The sequence below is a fragment of the Phocoena phocoena genome, chromosome 6, assembly GCF_963924675.1.
Source record: "Phocoena phocoena chromosome 6, mPhoPho1.1, whole genome shotgun sequence".
Taxonomy (NCBI): domain Eukaryota; kingdom Metazoa; phylum Chordata; class Mammalia; order Artiodactyla; family Phocoenidae; genus Phocoena; species Phocoena phocoena.
Window position 1 is genome coordinate 27511776 of NC_089224.1, and position 19508 is coordinate 27531283.

At 38.3% G+C, this 19508-nt stretch overlaps 1 protein-coding gene across 1 annotated transcript; it reads left to right on the forward strand.

Annotated features, from left to right (window-relative positions):
• The first annotated feature begins 949 nt into the window (after positions 1 to 949).
• Positions 950 to 18725, forward strand: FAM240B (family with sequence similarity 240 member B). Its single transcript, XM_065879819.1, has 2 exons — positions 950 to 1092; positions 18632 to 18725. Exons 1-2 carry the CDS (start codon positions 950 to 952, stop codon positions 18723 to 18725), a joined length of 237 nt encoding a protein of 78 aa, XP_065735891.1.
• The last annotated feature ends 783 nt before the right edge of the window (positions 18726 to 19508 follow it).

The window sequence follows — 19508 nt, forward strand, 5'->3', positions numbered from 1 at the left end:
AATAGAGGGCATCCACTTTGAAGATGGACAGACCTAGATCCAAATTTCTGCTCTTTCATGCTCAGTTATGAGTCTATAAGCAAATTCTCTCTCAGTTTCCTCATCTGAACCATGAATTAAGAATCACCCATCTCACAGAGTTGTAGTAAGGATCAAATGGGACGACAGTGTGTAAGAAAAGCCTATTGCACATTATATACTCAATAAATGGTAGATGTTATTATGTGAGGAAGGATGGAAAGAACATAACATTTTCTGGGTGCCTGTTATTTGCCTTGCATTGTGTTTAGAGCTTTGCATACACCATCTCGTTCTACACACACACACACACAAAGCTGTGAAGTAATTGTTAAAGGATAATTTTTTAAGTTAAAACCATGACTCTCATACAAATATAAAATGAACTTGTATCAGATATTTTACTTAACTTACTATAATTAATAAGAAAACTAGTAAGATACTACAACTGATTCAAGGAGAATTTAAAAAACACATATATAGACAATCAAGAATATTAAAATGAATTTATAAGTAGATGAAAATTGGTTGATATTCACAGCGATATCGATCACATTCCACTGGACAAAATATATTTGAATCTCTATGTTCAAAAATCATTTGCATTACTATACTTTTTCTATAATTTACAGAGTTGTAAAATAGCTCAAAGGCATAAAAGGGACAGGCCCTTGTAGAATCAGATAATCTGGAAGGGTTATCAGACATCCTTTGTATTTTTGCTCATTTCAAAATTTTTCACAGTATATTCTGACATTAACCATTATTATCCCTATCTGCAGTTGACAAACAAAATCATAGTGACTGTGTGATTTGTCTACAGGCACAAAAAGTGTAATTGGCAGTGTATGGATTCAAACTCATCTTTCATCACTCCAAAATTAGAGTGGCTTTATTTGAAGTACTTGGGTTTGTTTTTTATTTTCAGAGGATGAACAATCAATACATACGTCGAGAAGTCTTCTGCTGTGAAACTTGTCATGAGCTCAAAAGCTTCTGGGAGAAAGAAATTAGCAAACAGACTGGTTACCGGGAACTGGAGGAAGATCGTCAGGGAAGGAGTGCCCTGAGAAAGTATGTGGATTATTTCTTCACTATTTTTTAAGGTAGATTTCCCCAGAAATATACCAGATGTGAAGATGGGGAAGCTGAATTGTTTTCATTACCTACTGTTCTAATAATGCAAATATTGGAGGTGGTATGGTCAAGTCGGTATAGCCACAGACAAAAGGAGAATGAGGCTTAGAAGGAAGACATTTATTATACACACAGCTTTCAGAGAGAGTATCACTGCATGCCACTCAGGGCCACAGGATAAGCACCAGGTTTTGGCCACGTGGCAGAAGATGAAACAGAGGGAAAGTCTAAGCCAGAGCCTTTATCAGGGTTTCCAAGGAAAGGCAGAGTAAACAGTTTAGGATTGGCTAGTTTGAATAATTCCTGAGGGTTGTGGGATTTAGGGATGGTCTCTAGTTGTCTGGTGCCTGGCCTGGTCTTGGGATGATATAGGGCAGGGGAAATATGGCTTTACCTATGAGAGTTAGATAAGGAGGTGCTTAGGGCCACAGACTCGGGATTGGTTGACATGCAGAAGAAAGCTAGCCCTGTCAAGGGCAGCCAGAAAGCTTTTTAAGATGTCAAAATGTCATAAAATATAGAAAATTAAAGACATGATTAATTCATCTACTCATTTAGTCTTGCTACCATCTATATCAGAGTTTCTCAGCCTCAGCACAACTGACATTTAGGGTCTTATAATTCTTTGTTACTAAGGCAGCTGTCCTATGCTTTGTAAGATGCTTAGCAGCATCCCTCAAAACATTAGATGCTGCTAGTACTCCCCTGCCACATTGTGACAACCAAAAATATCTCCTGACATTGCCAAATGTCCTCTGGAGGGCAAAGTTACCCCTTATTGAGAACCAATGACTTATAGATATGAACAAGCTTTTTTTTTGGTGTAAACAAAAATGAGTTTCTGTTATTTATATCTTAATGAACTGAAAAAATCTCTTCCTCACCCTGCCTCTGTTGCAATCCTCAGCACACGAGGATACACTAAATTTCAGAGTTAGGTCAACAGATGTGCATAAGTGTGAAAGATCCCACATCTGAGATGATACATATTAGGTTTCTTGGGGGAAGAATAATGTGATCTTCCTCTTACTGGCAGTTGAACTTGTTCTAGTCAAAGAAGTCTGCTGAGAGGGGAACATTTATTTACGTGAGAAGACATGTGTCACAAGTGTCAACATTGCTCTGACTAAAAGGGCCAGCACCTGCCCTCACACATGTAGTGCCCTGGAGCAGACAGATCAGCTCAACTTTTCAGGGACTGTCTGGGTTCTCTGTCCCTAAAGTGGGAACAGCCCAGCCACGCTGTCTATTTGCTGAGATGCCCACTTATAAGTGGAATCGCATCTGTGTGTTCTGCTGGACAGCAAGGCATGTGCTTCCATGTTTCTGAGTATGCTGAGCTACAAACATGTGTAATTCACATGTGTTGCACCAACATTAACTTCTAAAAATTTTTCTTCAGCTCCTGAGGGGAAATAGCCTCTCTCTATATCCAGAGAAGAGCTCTACCATTATTCCAGTTACATTCCTGGTTGTCCAGCAAGAAAAACCAGGTTTTTCTAAATGCTAAAAGAGTTACATGTTAGAGCACCCAGTCCTGAAGAGTCCAGGGGAGCAAGAAGAGTCAGTTGTATGGTCCCTGCCATCTTCCTCCCTTAGTCCTGGTGCACAAGCCCACTGGGAGCCAGATCCCCACATGAGCCCTGTACTGCATCTTCCTTTCCAGAAGCCCTGGGGTGTGGGATTAAGAGCAAAATTTGCAATATGATCTGCTTTTTTAATGTATAGATGCAGTTTATCCATATGTATAGGGAAAGATTAGAAGAAAATACTCAACTATTAAGAGGGTTATTTTTGACTGGTGGAATGGCAAATTTTGTGTGCATGTGTTCTTCTATTTTTTCCAAAGTTTCTAAAATGACACTGTACCATATTATAATTAGGAAAAACGCTATTTAAAAAAGCAACCATTTGCAAATGGCCCATAGAACAAATGAATTAATTATCCAGGTTCTAATGTGCCCCCTAAAAAGACTCCCTTCAGAGTTTGGAGCAGTTTTCTCTTCCTTCTATAGCCAAGAGAATAAATCTTCAAAATGTGCTCATCATGAAACGTTTTAGCATTGTCTCTCCCAAATAAACGTTTGAGGATGGAGACAGAGCTGCTGCCTTGCTCAGAGAAGAGGAAAATACGCAGAGGCTGGGGGAGGAGAGGCAGCTTCTATGGTCTCCTCCTCTGTTCTTGAGTCTCACTTACCAGAGCTGTTGCCCCCTATCAACTATGAATATAAAACTCAAAAAGCCTTCTTAATTTGGTAAACAATGAATGACAACATAGTGGTTTTGTTATTATTTTTGTTCAAAAACAAAAACAAAACAAAAAATACAGCCACATATATCCCAGATGAACCAAGTTGCACAGAAAGAATATAAATATTTTTAAACCAAAACCAGAATGTCAGAATGTTTGCTTAAATATTGCTTATGTAAGCAAACAGTTTGAAATATTGTCCTAGAATAATTATCTTCCAGGATACACTTGACCAGACCAATGAATGGCATAAAACCTTGGGTCCCTATTTCACTTAAGGCTATGGCTTTCCAAAATGCTTATATGTAAGTGCATAACCTGAGACACACACATAACACTGACACCTTTTGTTATTTTACCCTCCATTTATAAAAGTGGCAATTTCAAGCCACTGTGCAATCAAGAAACGTTCTAAATAAACAGTAGAAGACAAAAACCTCAAAAAAAAAAAAACCTCAAAATTTTCCACCAACGCCTTTGCTGATAGTAGAACAGAGCCAATAATGCCTTATGTTCCTCAGCTGGGCTAACCAGCAAGGCCTTGTGCCAAAGCTGAGTGGAGTGGAAACAGGTGTTTCACCATGGACATGCTCATTAGCAGATGTCTACAGGTTCACTGACTGAGAGGAATGCAACCAGAGCTGCAGAGAATCCATTTACCCTAGGAACACATGTGTGTGGAAGAAGCCCTGGAGGTGAGATCACAAGCCAAAGTGGGTGGCCTCAGAACTAGAAACCCTCTTACTCTCTCTGAGTCTGGCTAGAAAGAAGCAACACAGCAGGCGTCAGTCCCCTGGAGAAGTTGAAGTCTGTTTTCAAATAACTGATTGAGGCAATTTGAGAGAAGTCAAGTGTACTGTAGGTACAATGAACAAATCTCCTGGTGTGTTGGGACAGTCCAGATGTATGTATATCAATTTGTTATAATTATGAATTGTGCTCCCTTTTATTTCCAAAGTATCTCAATTTAGATGATAAATTATATGAACACCTAAGCCTAAATAACCAGCCTGTAACTATAACTGAGTAAATGTACAATGCTTATATGAAAATAATAATGTTTTAATGCAAGAAGTATGATCTTCAAAATACCTCTTCAGAACTTAGCAGAGCTCAGAGTGTCTAAGTGAGGAGAGGGGTTTATCAGGCCTCACCCCAAGACCACTCACCTCCCTCTGCTTTGATTCCTACTTATCAGTTATGTCAATCAGGATGCTTTCAGAAGCAGGTAACAAAATATCCAACTCATAATCTCCAAGCCAGATGAAATCATCATTTCAAACTTTTTATAAGATTTAGTCTACGAAAAATAACCAGTGAGAAAATTTTTAGTTAGTTTTTTCATTCAAACTGAGGGGATGGGGTATATGGCTGGTAAACTGAGTTGTTCAGAGCAGTATGCTGAGCTGCTCCGTGACCAGACCCAGCTGGTGAGCTGAAGGTCAAAGGGAACCAGGATCAGGCCCACCTCTCCCCACTATGGAAAAACCACTGTAAAGGCATGTTCATTATTACACAGGAATAGGGGCAGCAAAAGCATCATCTGACCTTTCATATTAAAACAAAAGCACAGAGATTATGATTATAGTGTGAAATCTAAATTGGGAGATCAAGGACTCAGTAAATTATAAATTCCTTGATGACAAGGATTATTATTTTACTGCTCTTCTTTACATATTGAGGTAGCCACAGAGGTGCTCTAAACTTGCAATGGGGAGAAAGTTGACTAAGAGCCCTAGATGCTGCCTTTCTGGATCTGCCATTTTATTTGAGCTGAGGCCACATTTACCCCTGACTGCTCTAGCCAATGACTGAGCATGGCAGGGGTAGCTAGTCCTGGTAAATTTCTGTGTGACAGACCTCCTCTACTGGGAAACTTTTACCCAGGGACTCCTCATCAGCTCAGCTAAGCTTTCTCAGAACTATGCTGTGGTGCGGGCCTTTTCCTACCCAATCATTCCTTACTTCTCACTTTCCTTTCACAGGTGTCAGACCAGCATGCTAATCTGAAGGCTATCCCTTACCATTTCTGTTTCTTCCCCCAACCCCTGCTTTATTTTTCATGGTTGATTCCTTTGAATCTGCTTCTTGGAGGACCCAAACTGGCGCATATTTTTAGGGCCTAGCAAGCACATGATAGAAAAAAAAAAAAAAAAACTAATTATGTGCCCAGTTGATCTTCTGTGGTTCTTAGTAAGGACATTGTGATTCTGGTTTGTGATTCTGGCTTATGGTTCTTAAAAAAAGTCCTCCTTTCTAGTCAAATCCCATACTTATCAAGCAGAATCTGTGTTCCTAGATATTAATTACAACTCCACAAATCAGATGAATCTAGAACAATAAATAGTAAATATCGTTTGGTCTCCATTTGAAAAGTGAGGTCAGTATTTCTAGACTTAAGGAAAAAAATGTTCTCTTCAAGTTTAATGTCAGTTTTATTGCTCCTCTGCTGTATCTGACTCTGCATACCAATTTTTAAGCATTATCTTTCTCATATTGACCTTCCTTACTATAAAAGAAAAGATCCATATATACACTTATATTCACCAGCTTACTGAGAGCACAAAGATAAAGAGAAGCAATACAGTGATGAAAGATATTGACCAGAAAGGGGCAGGAAACAGTCTAAATACTCATAAAATAGGATTTAATGGGAACTAGGTAGATAGTGGCATCTATCATCCATCTGGCAATAAATGGTGATATAGCTAATACAAAAAGTGAATAAATGTGTCATAAACCCCAGATTCCTAAATTCTGTTCCTAGAATAAATTCGTCATTCCAAATGTGTTAATTTGGTTCCTCCAAGAAGCAGAGGGCAAGATGAAATTAGATGGGTGTGAGATTTATTGGGGGAAGCACCTGTGAGAGAAAAATGGGAAGCAAGTTATGGTGTGCTGGTAAACATTTAATGACTGTCTCTCTGTGGGAAAAGTGTATACACATATATATGTACATAATTTTATTATGAATTTTACTTTTATAAAGATGTGTGACATATACTTTACAAATAAGAATAAAACATGCAATGCTCTTTATTACACATTTCATATATCCAGCTGATTCTCACAGCATCCTTCTATGGGTTTTTGCCAACCTTTTGTCTCTATAGCCAACATATGGTTACAATTCAGCCACGATAGGACAAAATCAGACAACGAATAAATATTTTATTACTATACAATTCAGCAAAGTCAGATTGTTAAGGATTATAGTTTTCTAGTGCCAGAAGAGCTTTTCCACATTCTTTTTCTGCCATTCACAACATAATAGTTATAGAAGACAGGGCACATCACTTTCTTAAATCTAGATGAGGGGTCGGCAAATATTTCCTATAAAGGACAAAGTAGTAAATATTTTGGGCTTTGTACTCTATGTTGCAACTGCTCAATCCTGCCATTGTATGAAAGCAGTCACAGACAACAGTCACAAATGGGCAGGGCTGTGTTCTGATAAAACTTTATTTACAAAAACAGGCAATTGGCCAGCAGGATCTCTGAGTAACACATTTTCATACCCACCACACCAAGGAAAAGTTAAAGCCCCTTTAATTAATGATGAATTCACATTATATTATGCCCCTACAGTTCAATGAAACATATAGGCAGCAACCTTTATTACTGAGCTTTAAAAGACCCCAGGTGACAAAAGTCATGTACATTTGGAGGCAGATTTATTTACGGAGGCTTTCAGAGATGCTTAACAACGGGAGCTTGTGAGCTTGGATATTTCCCAGGTTGGAAAGGTTGATTGCAAATAAAATAACAAGATGATTACTTAATAACCATAATGAAGGGATATAATTATTAAAATTACTAATAGGTGGATCTTAATACAAGGTCATATAATCTCAATAAATCATCACTTCTTAAGAAAAATGTGCATGGACCTGTGTCCACTAATGGGAGAGCAGCAGTTGCATGTTTTATCTTCCCTTTCAAACCGGCAAACTATATTTCTATGTCATTCATTCTATTTAAAGTTGAGGTAGAATGAGGATGATATCCCCCCATGTCCCTATTCTCTCAGTATTTCAACTTTTAATCCTTGGTTGCTAATGTGCTTAAGCAACATCACCAGCAAACAACAGGCCAACATTCCAAATTCTTTCCATTCTTTCTTGGGCCCATAATTGAGCAGAGTTTTACATAAGTAGTTTCTTGGAGTCAGTTTGATAATAGGTGCCTACAGCTTTCAAAATATTTATACCCTCTAGTTATTCACCTCTGGGGATCTTTTCAAGGAAAGTAGACTGGTATATGGAAAGAGTATTAATTATTATCATACTCATTTTAGGGTTATTTACAAGAGTAAACAATTAAGGTTGAATCCAATTTTTCTTTATTCATTATTATGTATTCTAATTTATCCATAATAATCATGCATTGCTTTAGCATTGTTATGAATTGTGTCCCCCCAGATTCATATGTGGGAGTCCTAACCACCAGCTCCTTAGAATGTGACTGTATTTGGAGATAGGGCCTTTAAAACAAGTGACAGTTAAAGTGAGAGCTTTTAGGGTGGGACCCGATCCAAGTAACTGTTGTCCTTATAAGAAGAAGAGGTTATGATACACAAAGAGACACCAGGGATGCACAAACACAGAGGAAAGGCCACATGAGGATGGAGCAAGAAGGACATCTGCATGTAAAGGAGAGAGGCCTTGGGAGAAATCAAACCTGTTAACACCTTGATCTTGAACTATCACCCTCCAAAACTGAGACAATAATTGTCTGTTGTTTAAGCCTGGTATTTTGTTATGGCAGCCCTATTAAGTGATTAAAATGATTTATCCAACTTAAGAAACTAACCAAGCATATATTTTTTTAACATCTTTATTGGAGTATAATTGCTTTACAATGGTGTATTAGTTTCTGCTTTATAACAAAGTGAATAGCTATACATAAACATATATCCCCGTATCTCCTCCTTCTTGTGTCTCCCTCCTACCCTCCCTATCCCACCTCTCTAGGTCATGGCAAAGCACCAAGCTGATCTCCCTGTGCTATGCAGCTGCTTCCCAGTAGCTATCTATTTTACATATGGGAGTATATTTAAGTCCATGCCACTCTCTCTTCGTCCCAGCTTACCCTTCCACTTCCCCGTGTCCTAAGGCCATTCTCTAGGTCTGTGTCTTTATACCTGTCCTGCCCCTAGAATCTTCAGAACCATTTTTCTTCAGATTCCATATATACATGTTAGCATACGGTATTTATTATTCTCTTTCTGACTTACTTCACTCTGTATGAGAGACTCCAAGTCCATCTACCTCACTACAAATAACTCAGTTTTGTTTCTTTTTGTGGCTGAGTAATATTCCATTGTATATATGTGCCACATCTTCTTTATTCATTCATTTGTCAATGAACACTTAGGTTGCTTCTATGTCCTGACTATTGTAAACAGAGCTGCAGTGAACATTGGGTACATGACTCTTCTTGAATTATGGTTTTCTCAGGGTATATGCCCAGTAGTGGGATTGCTGGGTCATATGGTAGTTTTATTTGTAGTTTTTTAAGGAACCTCCATACTGTTCTCCATAGTGGCTGTATGAATTTACATTCCCACTAACAGTGCAAGAGGGTTCCCTTTTCTCCACACCCTCTCCAGCATTTATTGCTTGCAGATTTTTTGATAATGGCCATTCTGACTGGTGTGAGGTGATACCTCATTGTAGTTTTGTTTTGAATTTCTCTATGATTAGAGATGTTGAGCATCCTTTCATGTGTTTGTTGGCAATCTGTATATCTTCTTTGGAGAAATGTCTATTTAGGTCTTCTGCCTGTTTTGGGATTGGGTTGTTTGTATTTTTGTTGTTGAGCTGCATGAGCTGCTTGTAAATTTTGGAGATTAATCATTTGTCAGTTGCTTCATTTGCAAATACTTTCTCCCATTCTGAGGGTTGTCTTTTCATCTTGTTTATGGTTTCCTTTACTGTGCAAAAGCTCTTAAGTTTCATTAGTTCCCATTTGTTTATTTTTGTTTTTATTTCCATTTCTCTAGGAGGTGGGTCAAAAAGGATCTTGCTGTGATTTATGTCATAGAGTGTTTTTCTTGTGTTTTCCTCTAAGAGTTTTATAGTGTCTGGCCTTACATTTAGGTCTTTAATCCATTTTGAGTTTATTTTTGGGTATGCTGTTAGAGAGTGTGCTAATTTCATTCTTTTACATGTAGCTGTCTAGTTTTCCCAGCCCCACTTATTGAAGAGGCTGTCTTTTCTCCATTGTATATTCTTGCCTCCTGTATCAAAAATGAGGTGACCATAGGTGCGTGGGTTTATCTCTGGGCTTTCTATCCTATTCCATTGATCTATATTTCTGTTTTTGTGCCAGTACCATACTATCTTGATTACTGTAACTTGGTAGTATAGTCTGAAGTCTGGGAGCCTGATTGCTCCAGCTCCGTTTTTCTTTCTCAAGATTGCTTTGGCTATTTGGGGTCTTTTGTGTTTCCATACAAATTGTGAAATTTTTTGTTCTAGTTCTGTGAAAAATACCATTAGTAGTTTGATAGGGATTGCATTGAATGTGTAAATTGCTTTGCGTAGTATAGTCATTTTGACAATATTGATTCCGCCAATCTAAGAACATAGTATATCTTACCATCTGTTTGTGTCATCTTTAATTTCTTTCATCAGTGTCTTATAGTTTTCTGCATGCAGGTCTTTTGTCTCCTTAGGTAGGTTTATTCCTAGTTAATTTATTCTTTTTGTTGCAATGGTAAATGGGAGTGTTTACTTAATTTCTCTTTCTTATTTTTCATCATTAGTGTATAGGAATGCAAGAGATTTCTGTACATTAATTCTGTATCCTGCTGCTTTACCAAATTCATTGATTAGCTCTAGTAGTTTTCTGGTTGCAACTTTCGGATTCTCTATGTATAGTATCATGTCATCTGCAAACAGTGACAGCTGTACTTCTTCTTTTCCGATTTGAATTCCTTTTTCTTCTCTGATAGCTGTGGCTAAAACGTCCAAACTATGTTGAATAATAGTGGTGAGAGAGGATAACCTTTTCTCTTTCTTATCATAGAGGAAATGGTTTCAGTTTTTCACCATTGAGAATGATGTAGTCTGCAGGTTTGTCATATATGGCCTTTATTATGTTGAGGTAAGTTCCCTCTATGCCTACATTCTGGAGTGTTTTTGTCATAAATGGGTGTTTAATTTTGTTGAAAGCTTTTTCTGCATCAATTGAGATGATGATATGATTTTTCTCCTTCAATTTGTTAATATGGTTTATCACATTGATTGATTTGCATATATTGAAGAATCCTTGCATTCCTGGGATAAACCCGACTTGATCAGGGTGTACAATCCTTTTAATGTGCTATTGGATTCTGTTTGCTAGTATTTTGTTGAGGATTTCTGCATCTACGTTCATCAGTGACATTGGCCTGTAGTTTTCTTTCCTTGTGACATCTTTGTCTGGTTTTGGTATCAGGGTGATGGTGGCCTCGTAGAATGAGTTTGGGAGTGTTCCTCCCTCTGCTATATTTTGGAAGAGTTTAAGAAGGATAGATGTTAGCTCTTCTCTAAATGTATGATAGAATTCATCTGTGAAGCCATCTGGTTCTGGACTTTTATTTGTTGGAAGATTTTTAATCACAGTCCCAATATCAGTGCTTGTGATTGGTCTGTTTATGTTTTCTGTTTCTTCCTGGTTCAGTCTCGGGAGGTTGTGCTTTTCTAAGAATTTGTAGATTTCTTCCAGGTTGTCCTTTTTATTGGCATAGAGTTACTTGTAGTAATCTCTCATGATCCTTTGTATTTCTGCAGTGTGTGTTGTAACTTCTCCCTTTTCACTTCTAATTCTATTGATTTGAGTCTTCTCCCTTTTTTTCTTGATGAGTCTGGCTAATGGTTTATCAATTTTACCTTTTCAAAGAACCAGCTTTGGGCTTCCCTGGTGGCGCAGTGGTTGAGAGTCTGCCTGCCAATGCAGGGGACATGGGTTCAAGCCCTGGTCTGGGAAGATCCCACGTGCCACGGAGCAGCTGGGCCCGTGAGCTACAAATACTGAGCTCTGCGCGTATGGAGCCTGTGCTCTGCAGCAGGAGAGGCCGCGACAGTGAGAGGCCCGCGCACCGCGATGAAGAGTGGCCCCCGCTTGCCACAACTAGAGAAAGCCCTCGCACAGAAACGAAGACCCAACACAGCCAAAAATAAATAAATGAATAAATAAATTTAAAAAAAAAAAAAAAAAAAAAAAAAAAGAACCAGCTTTTAGTTATATTGATCTTTGCTATTGTTTCCTTCATTTCTTTTTCATTTATTTCTGATCTGATCTTTATGATTTCTTTCCTTCTGCTAATTTTTTGTTGTTGTTCTTCTTTCTCTAATTGTTTAGGTGTAAGGTTAGGTTGTTTATTTGAGATTTTTTTTTTTTTTTGAGATTGGATTATATTGCTCTAAATTTCCCTCTTAGAACTGTTTTTGCTGCATCCCATAGGTTTTGGGTCATTGTGTTTTCATTGTCATTTGTTTCTAGGTATTTTTTGATTTCCTCTTTGATTTCTTCAGTGATCTCTTGGTTATTTAGTAATGTGTTGTTTAGCCTCCATATGTTTGTATATTTTACAGATTTTTTTCCTGTAATTGTTATGTAGTCTCAGGGTGTTGTGGTCAGAAAAGATACTTGATATGATTTCAATTTTCTTAAATTTACCAAGGCTTGATTTGTGACCCAAGATATGATCTATCCTGGAGAATGTTCCATGAGCACTTGAGAAGAAAGTGTATTCTGTTGTTTTTGGATGGAATGTCCTATAAATATCAATTAAGTATACCTTGTTTAATGCATCATTTAAAGCTTGGGTTTTCTGATTTATTTTCAGTTTGGATGATCTGTCCATTGGTGAAAGTGGGGTTTTAAAGTCCCCTACTATGATTGTGTTACTGTCGATTTCCCCTTTTATGGCTGTTAGCATTTGACTTACGTATTGAGGTGCTCCTATGTTGGGTGCATAAATATTTACAATTGTTATGTCTTCCTCTTGGATTGATCCCTTGATCTTTATGTAGTGTCCTTCTTTGTCTCTTCTAATAGTCTTTATTTTACGGTCTATTTTACCTGATATGAGAATTTCTACTCCAGCTTTCTTTTGATTTCTATTTGCATGGAATATCTTTTTCCATCACCTCACTTTCAGTCTGTATGTGTCCCTAGGTCTGAAGTGTTTCTCTTGTAGACAACATATATATGGGTCTTGTTTTTGTATCCATTCAGCCGGCCTATGTCTTTTTGTGGGAGCATTTAATCCATTTACATTTAAGGTAATTATCAATATGTATGTTCCGTTATGATTTTTTTAATTGTTTGGGTTTGTTATTGTAAGTCTTTTCCTCCTCTTGTGTTTCCTGCCTAGAGAAGTTCCTTTAGCATTTGTTGTAAAGCTGGTTTGGTGGTGCTGAATTCTCTTAGCTTTTGTTGTATGTAAAGGTTTTAATTTCTCTGTCGAATCTGAATGAGATCCTTGCTGGGTAATCTTGGTTGTTGGTTTTTTCCTTTCATCACTTTAAATATGTCTTGCAATTTCCTTCTAGCTTGCAGAGTTTCTGCTGAGAGATCAGCTGTTAACCTTATGGGGAGTCCCTTGTGTGTTATTTTTCCCTTGCTGCTTTTAATATTTTTTCTTTGTATTTAATTTTTGATAGTTTGATTTATATTCGTCCTGGCATGTTTCTCCTTGGATTTGTCCTGTATGGGAATCTCTGCACTTCCTGGACTTGATTGACTCTTTCCTTTCCCATATTATGGACGTTTTCAACTATAATCTCTTCAAATATTTTCTCAGTCCCTTTCTTTCTCTCTTCTTCTTCTGGGACCCCTATAACTAGAATGTTGGTGAGTTTAATATTGTCCCAGAGGTCTCTGAGACTGTCCTCAGTTCTTTTCATTCTTTTTTCTTTATTCTGCTCTGCAGTAGTTATTTCCACTATTGTATCTTCCAGGTCACTTATCTGTTCTTCTGACTCAGTTATTCTGCTATTGATTCCTTCTAGAGAAGTTTTAATTTCATTTATTCTGTTGTTAATCAAGGTTTGTTTACTCTTTAGTTCTTCTAGGTCCTTGTTAAACATTTCTTGTATTTTCTCCATTCTATTTCCAAGATTTTAGATCATCTTTACAATCATTACTCTGAGTTCTTTTTCAGGTAGACTGCCTATTTCCTCTTCATTTGTTAGGTCTGGTGGGTTTTTACCTTGCTCCTTCATCTGCTGTGTGTTTCTCTGTTTTCTTATTTTGCTTAACTTACTGTGTTTGGGGTCTCCTTTTCACAGGCTGCAGGTTCGTAGTTCCCTTGTTTTTGGTGTCTTCCCCCAGTGGCTGTTGGTTCAGTGGATTGTGTAGGCTCCCTAGTGGAGGGGACTGGTGCCTGTGTTCTGGTGGATAAGGCTGGATCTTGTTTTTCTGGTGGGCAGGACCACGTCCGGTGGTGTGTTTTGGGATGTCTGTAAACTTATTATGATTTTAGTCAGCCTCTCTGCTAATGGGTAGGGTTGTGTTCCTGTCTTGCTAGTTGTTTGGCATAGGGTGTCCAGCACTGTAGCCTGCTGGTTATTCAGTGGTGCTGTGTCTTAGCGTTGAGAAGGAGATCTCTGGAAGAGCTTTTCACTGTTTGATATTACATGGAGCTGGGAGGTCTCTGGTGGACCAATGTCCTGAACTTGGCTCTCCCACCTCAGAGGCAAAGGCCTGACACCCAGCCGGAGCACCAAGACCCTGTTAGCCACATGGGTCAGAATAAATGGGAGAAAAAAAGAAAGAGAGAAGAAAGAAAGAAAAAGAAAGAAAATTATTAAAATAAAAAAATTTTAAAGTATTAAAATTTAAAAAATTAAAAAGTGATTATAAAAGTAGAAAGAGAGAGCAACCAAACCAAAAAACAAATCCACCATAGATAACAAGCATTAAAAACTATATTTAAAAAAAACACAGAAAAACAGACAGACCCCTAGGACAAATGCTAAAAGCAAAGCTATACAGACAAAATCACACAAAGAAGCATACCCATACACACTCAGAAAAAGAGAAAAAGGAAATATATATATGTATCTATTTTAAAAAAAAGAAAGAGAGCAACCAAATCAATAAACAAATCTAGCAATGATAATAAACTCTAACTACTAAACTAAGATAAACATAAAACCAGAAACCAGTCTGTCGCATACAGCAAACCTCAAGTCTACTCTTGCTCCCAAAGTCCACCGCCTCAATTTTGGGATGATCCGTTGTCTATTCAGGTATTCCACAGATGCAGGGTACATCAAGTTGATTGTTGAGATTTAATCTGTTGCTCCTGAGGCTGCTGGGAGAGATTTCCCTTTCTCTTCTTTGTTCGCACAGCTCCTGAGGTTCAGCTTTGGATTTGGCCCCACCTGTGCGCATAAGTCTCCTGAGGGCATCTGTTGGGCGCCCAGACAGGATGGGTTTAAAGGAGCAGCTGATTTGTGGATTCTGGCTCACTCAGGCTGGGGGAGGTCGGGGTACGGAATGCGGGGTGTCTGGCTCACTCAGGTTGCAGGGAGTTCAGGGTACGGAATGCGGGGTGAGCCTGTGGCAGCAGAGGCCAGCGTAACATTGCAACAGCCTGAGGTGCACCGTGTGTTGTCCCAGGGAATTTGTCCCTGGATCACGGGACCCTGGCAGTGGTGGGCTGCACAGTCTCCTGTGAAGGGAGATGTGGATAGTGAGCTGTACTTGCACACAGGCTCCTTGGTGGCTGCAGCAGTAGCCTTAGTGTTTCATGCCCATCTCTGGTGTTTGTGCTGATAGCCGTGGCTCACGCCCGTCTCTGGAGCTCATTTAGGTGGTGCTTTGAATCCCCTCTCCTTGCGTGCCCTGAAACAATCTCTTGCCTCTTAGGCAGGTCCAGAGGTTTTCCCGGACTCCCTCCCGGCTAGCTGTGGCACACCAGCCCCCTTCAGGTTGTGTTCACACAGCCAACCCCAGTCCTCTCCCTGGGGTCTGCCTCTGAAGCCTGAGCCTCAGCTCCCAGCTCCTGCCCACCCCGGAGGGTGAGCAGACAAGCCTCTGAGGCTGGTGAGTGCTGGTTGGCAGTGATCCTCTGTGTGGGAATCTCTCCACTTTGCCCTCTGCACCCCTGTTGCTGCGCTCTGCTCTGTGGCTCCGAAGCTTGCCCCGCCCCCCGCCACACCCGTCTCCGCCTGTGAAGGGGCTTCCTAGTGTGTGGAAACTTTTCCTCCTTCACCGCTTCCTCCCAGATGTGCAGGTCCCATCCCTATTCTTTTGTCTCTGTTTTTTCTTTTTTCTTTTGCCCTACCCAGGTACGTGGGGGAGTTTCTTGCCTTTTGGGTAGTCTGAGGTCTTCTGCCAGCATTCAGTGGGTGTTCTGTAGGAGTTGTTCCACATGTAGATGTATTTCTAATGTATCTGTGGGGAGGAAGGTGATCTCCACGTCTTACTACTCTGCCATCTTGAAGGTCTCCCCAAGTGTATACTTTTTAATACTAGTGTCCTTCACACGTAGGCTCCTAGATCTGCTCTCCAGAGAAAACTGACATCAACAGTTTCTCATATATATCTTTCCAAAACTTTAGTTTTTCTAAGCAAATAAATAAGTGCTGTATTTTTATGCAAAATAGGATCTACACAATCTTCAATATTCTGCACTTTCCTTTTTTAATTTTTAAAAAAAATTTGTATTGGAGTATAGTTTCTTTACAATATTGTTTTAGTTTATAATGTGCAGCAGAGTGAATCAGCTATACATATACCTACATCCCCTTTTTTTGGATTTCTTTCTCATTTAGGTCACCACAGAGCACTGAGTAGAGTTCCCTGTGCTATACAGTAGGTTCTCATTAGTTATCTATTTTATACATAGTATTAGTATGCACCTTCCTTTTTTAACTTATGCTATCTTGTAAGTTTTTCTATATTGGCACTTTCAGTACTTCTTTAATGTTTTCCACAATAATGATGTGACAATTAATTTAAACAATCACACTGAAGGACATTTAGGTTGTTTTTCATTTTTTGGCTTTACAAACAATGTTGTAATAAGAATACTTGTACATACATTATTCATACATGGATAAGCATTATGGGATAAGTTCATAGAAATGAAGATATGTCAAAAGATGAGTGTTTTAAATTTTGATAGCTATTGCCTCCTTGTCTTGCAAAGAGGTTGTTTTAAACTTCCACTCTAAGTATGGGAATGCCAATTCCCACAGTCACTCACACTGTGTGTTGTCAAACTCTTAATCATTGTTAATCTGACAGGTGAAAATGGCATCTCACTGTTTTAAAATGAATTTAATTAATTATAGGTTTGGTTGAGATCTTTTCATATGCATAGGAACTAGCTGGATTTCTTCTTCAGAAACTGCCTTTGTGTAGCCTCTGCCTGTTTGATTATAGACTTTCTTTTTCTTAATTGATTTATAAGCACCATGCATTTCTTTTCTTTTTGTGTACAGATCTATGAGTTTGACAAATGCTCAGAGTCATGTAATCACCACAGTCAAGATATAGAATAGTTCCATCACTCTGAAAAATTCCCTTAAGCTTCTTTGTGGTCAACTCCTCTCCCAATTTCCAGTCCATAGCAACCACTGATCTGTACTTCATCCCTATAGTTTTGCCTTTTCCAGAATGTCATAAATGAATTATACAGCATGTAGTCTTTTGTGTCTGGCTCTTTTCACTTAGCACAATGTACTTGGGATTTTTTCTTCTTGTTGTGTGTATCAATTGTGTACATCCATTCCTTCTCATTGCTGAGTACTTTTCTGTGGTAGGGATGTATCACAATTTGGTGATCCACTCCCCACTGAAGGACATTTAGGTTGTTTCCAGTTTTGGGTGACTATAAATAAAAGTGCTGTAAACATTCACATATAGATTTCTGTGTGAAGATAAATTTCTATTTCTCTTGAGCAAATAGGATTGAAATTACTGGGTCATAGGGCAAGTGTATGGTTAACTGTATAAGAAACTGCCAAACTGTTTTACAAACTGCACCGTTTTGCATTTTAATAGCATGAAAAAGAGTTCCAGTTAGTCAGCATCCTGGTCAACACTTGGTTTGAGTTTTGTTGTGAGGGTTTTTTGGTTTGGGGGGTGGGGGTTGGTTTTTGGTTTTGCCAGGGGAGGTAGGGGGAAAGAGTTGGTTTTTTGTTTGTTTGTTTGTTTTGGTTATTCTATGAGGTAAGTGGTACCTCATTGTTGTTTTAATTTGCATTTACCTAATTATGTTGAGCATCTTTTACGTGTTTATTTGCCACCCATGTTACTTCTTTAGGAAAATGTCTGTTCAAATATTTTCCTCATTATATTACTTTCTTATCATTGAGTTTGAAACTATATATATTCTGGAAATAATTCCCTTATCAGATATTTTGCAAATATTTTCTCCCTGTTTGTGGCTTGTCTTTTATTCTCTTTACAGTATCTTTCACAGAACAAATTGTTTTAATTTTGATGAAGCCCAAATTTTTTATTCTTTTATGAATCAGGCTTTTTGTAATGTATATAAGAATTTTTTCCTTATCCCAAGGTCATGAAGATATTATTTTGTGGCTTTTTTCTTGAAGCCTTGGTCTTACATTTTACATTCATGTCTATGATCCATTTTTAGTTAATTTTGTATAAGATGTGGAGTGTGGATCAAAGGCCATTTTTTAATATGGATATATAATGTTCCAGCATCATTTATTGAAAAATAATAGTATCCTTCCTCCATTGAGCTGCCTTTGTACTTTGTCAAAAATCAATTGGCTATATTTGTGTATGTTTATTTCCACACCATTCTGTTCCATTGATCTGTTTCTTCCTTCACCAATGCTACACTGTCTTGATGATGGTAGCTTTACATTAAGCCTCAAAATCATGTAGTATGAGTCTCCCATCTTTCTTCTACTTTAAAATTGTTTTGGCTAATTGACTTCTTTTGCCTTTCCTTATAAAATTTAGAATCAGCTTGTTGATAGCTACAGAAAAGTCCTGCTGGGATTTTGATTGATATTACTCTGAATCCGCATACCAATGTAGGAAGGAATAAATTTTGGAGAAAACTACATATTCATAGACTGCTCATTACTCTACTGATTTTTTTCTTCATTAATTTGTAAAAGCCATTTATTTCTCTTAAAAAATATTATTCAGAAGGAAAAAACCCAAAAAACAAAAAACTTCTCTGGACCAGCAGATGTCTAGACAAATGCACTAACCACGTATATTGTTTCCCCTCCTCAGGCTCAGAGAAGAATGGAAGCAGAGACTGGAGAAAAGGCTGGGGATGTTGGACAATCCTGATGGGAAGGAAAAGCAGGCAAACACTGTGGGCTGAGAGCTTCCTGCCTCATCCACTTCAAAGATAACAAGCCACCAAGGGCACTTTTCTAAGAGAAAAAACTAGCACCCAAATTATGTTGACTTACTAAGCAGGACACTCTCTATTTGCTCTCGCATTTGTGAGGGGATTTACATGTGAAACCTCCCCCAGTGCTAATGGGAGTCTTTATCCAACTCAATCCTCCCTGCCACAGAGGACAGGATGACCTCCAAAGGGATAAGAATCTCGGGTTATCTAATATAAAAACCTCTTTGAGTTAACATGTAATGTAATTTATTTCCACATTTTCTTCTCATGTAAAAAATCTTGTTATTTTATCCAAGCTTACCAGGGGCAATGACCTTGTTGGGAAACTGGCTTACCTAGGTCTTCTGGAAAAACATAGTCATACAATCTGTTTTCCTGTTCTCCCTTTTTTGTGAAGACAGAAATGCTACTGCTTACAGAAAGAAAGCTGTTATTATGAAAATAATAATTTTTTAACATTATGGTTTGAAAATGAACTGAACTAAATTTTTTCTCTTCATATAAATTGGATTTTTTAAAAATAAACATTTAATTAGAAACATGCAGTGAAAGCAAAATAATGCTTAATAAACTTGGTTGTCGTGCCCTCACTGGTGTGTGCCCTGTGTTAACCCCTCACGCCTGTCGTGGTTAGTTCTCTGTTGCTATAGCAAGTGTCAACTCCAAGCTGTCTTTAGAATGTTTTGGAATTTAAAGTCACTTTCACTGCAGCCTCCTCTCAGGCCCAGAGCATGATCATGGTCACAGATC

Excerpts from the sequence above, each read along its gene's own strand:
- FAM240B (XM_065879819.1), top strand. The coding sequence starts at position 950 with ATGAACAATCAATACATACGTCGAGAAGTCTTCTGCTGTGAAACTTGT. Across the intron at positions 1,093-18,631 it reads GGAAGGAGTGCCCTGAGAAA|GCTCAGAGAAGAATGGAAGC; the intron begins GTATGTGGATTA and ends TCCCCTCCTCAG.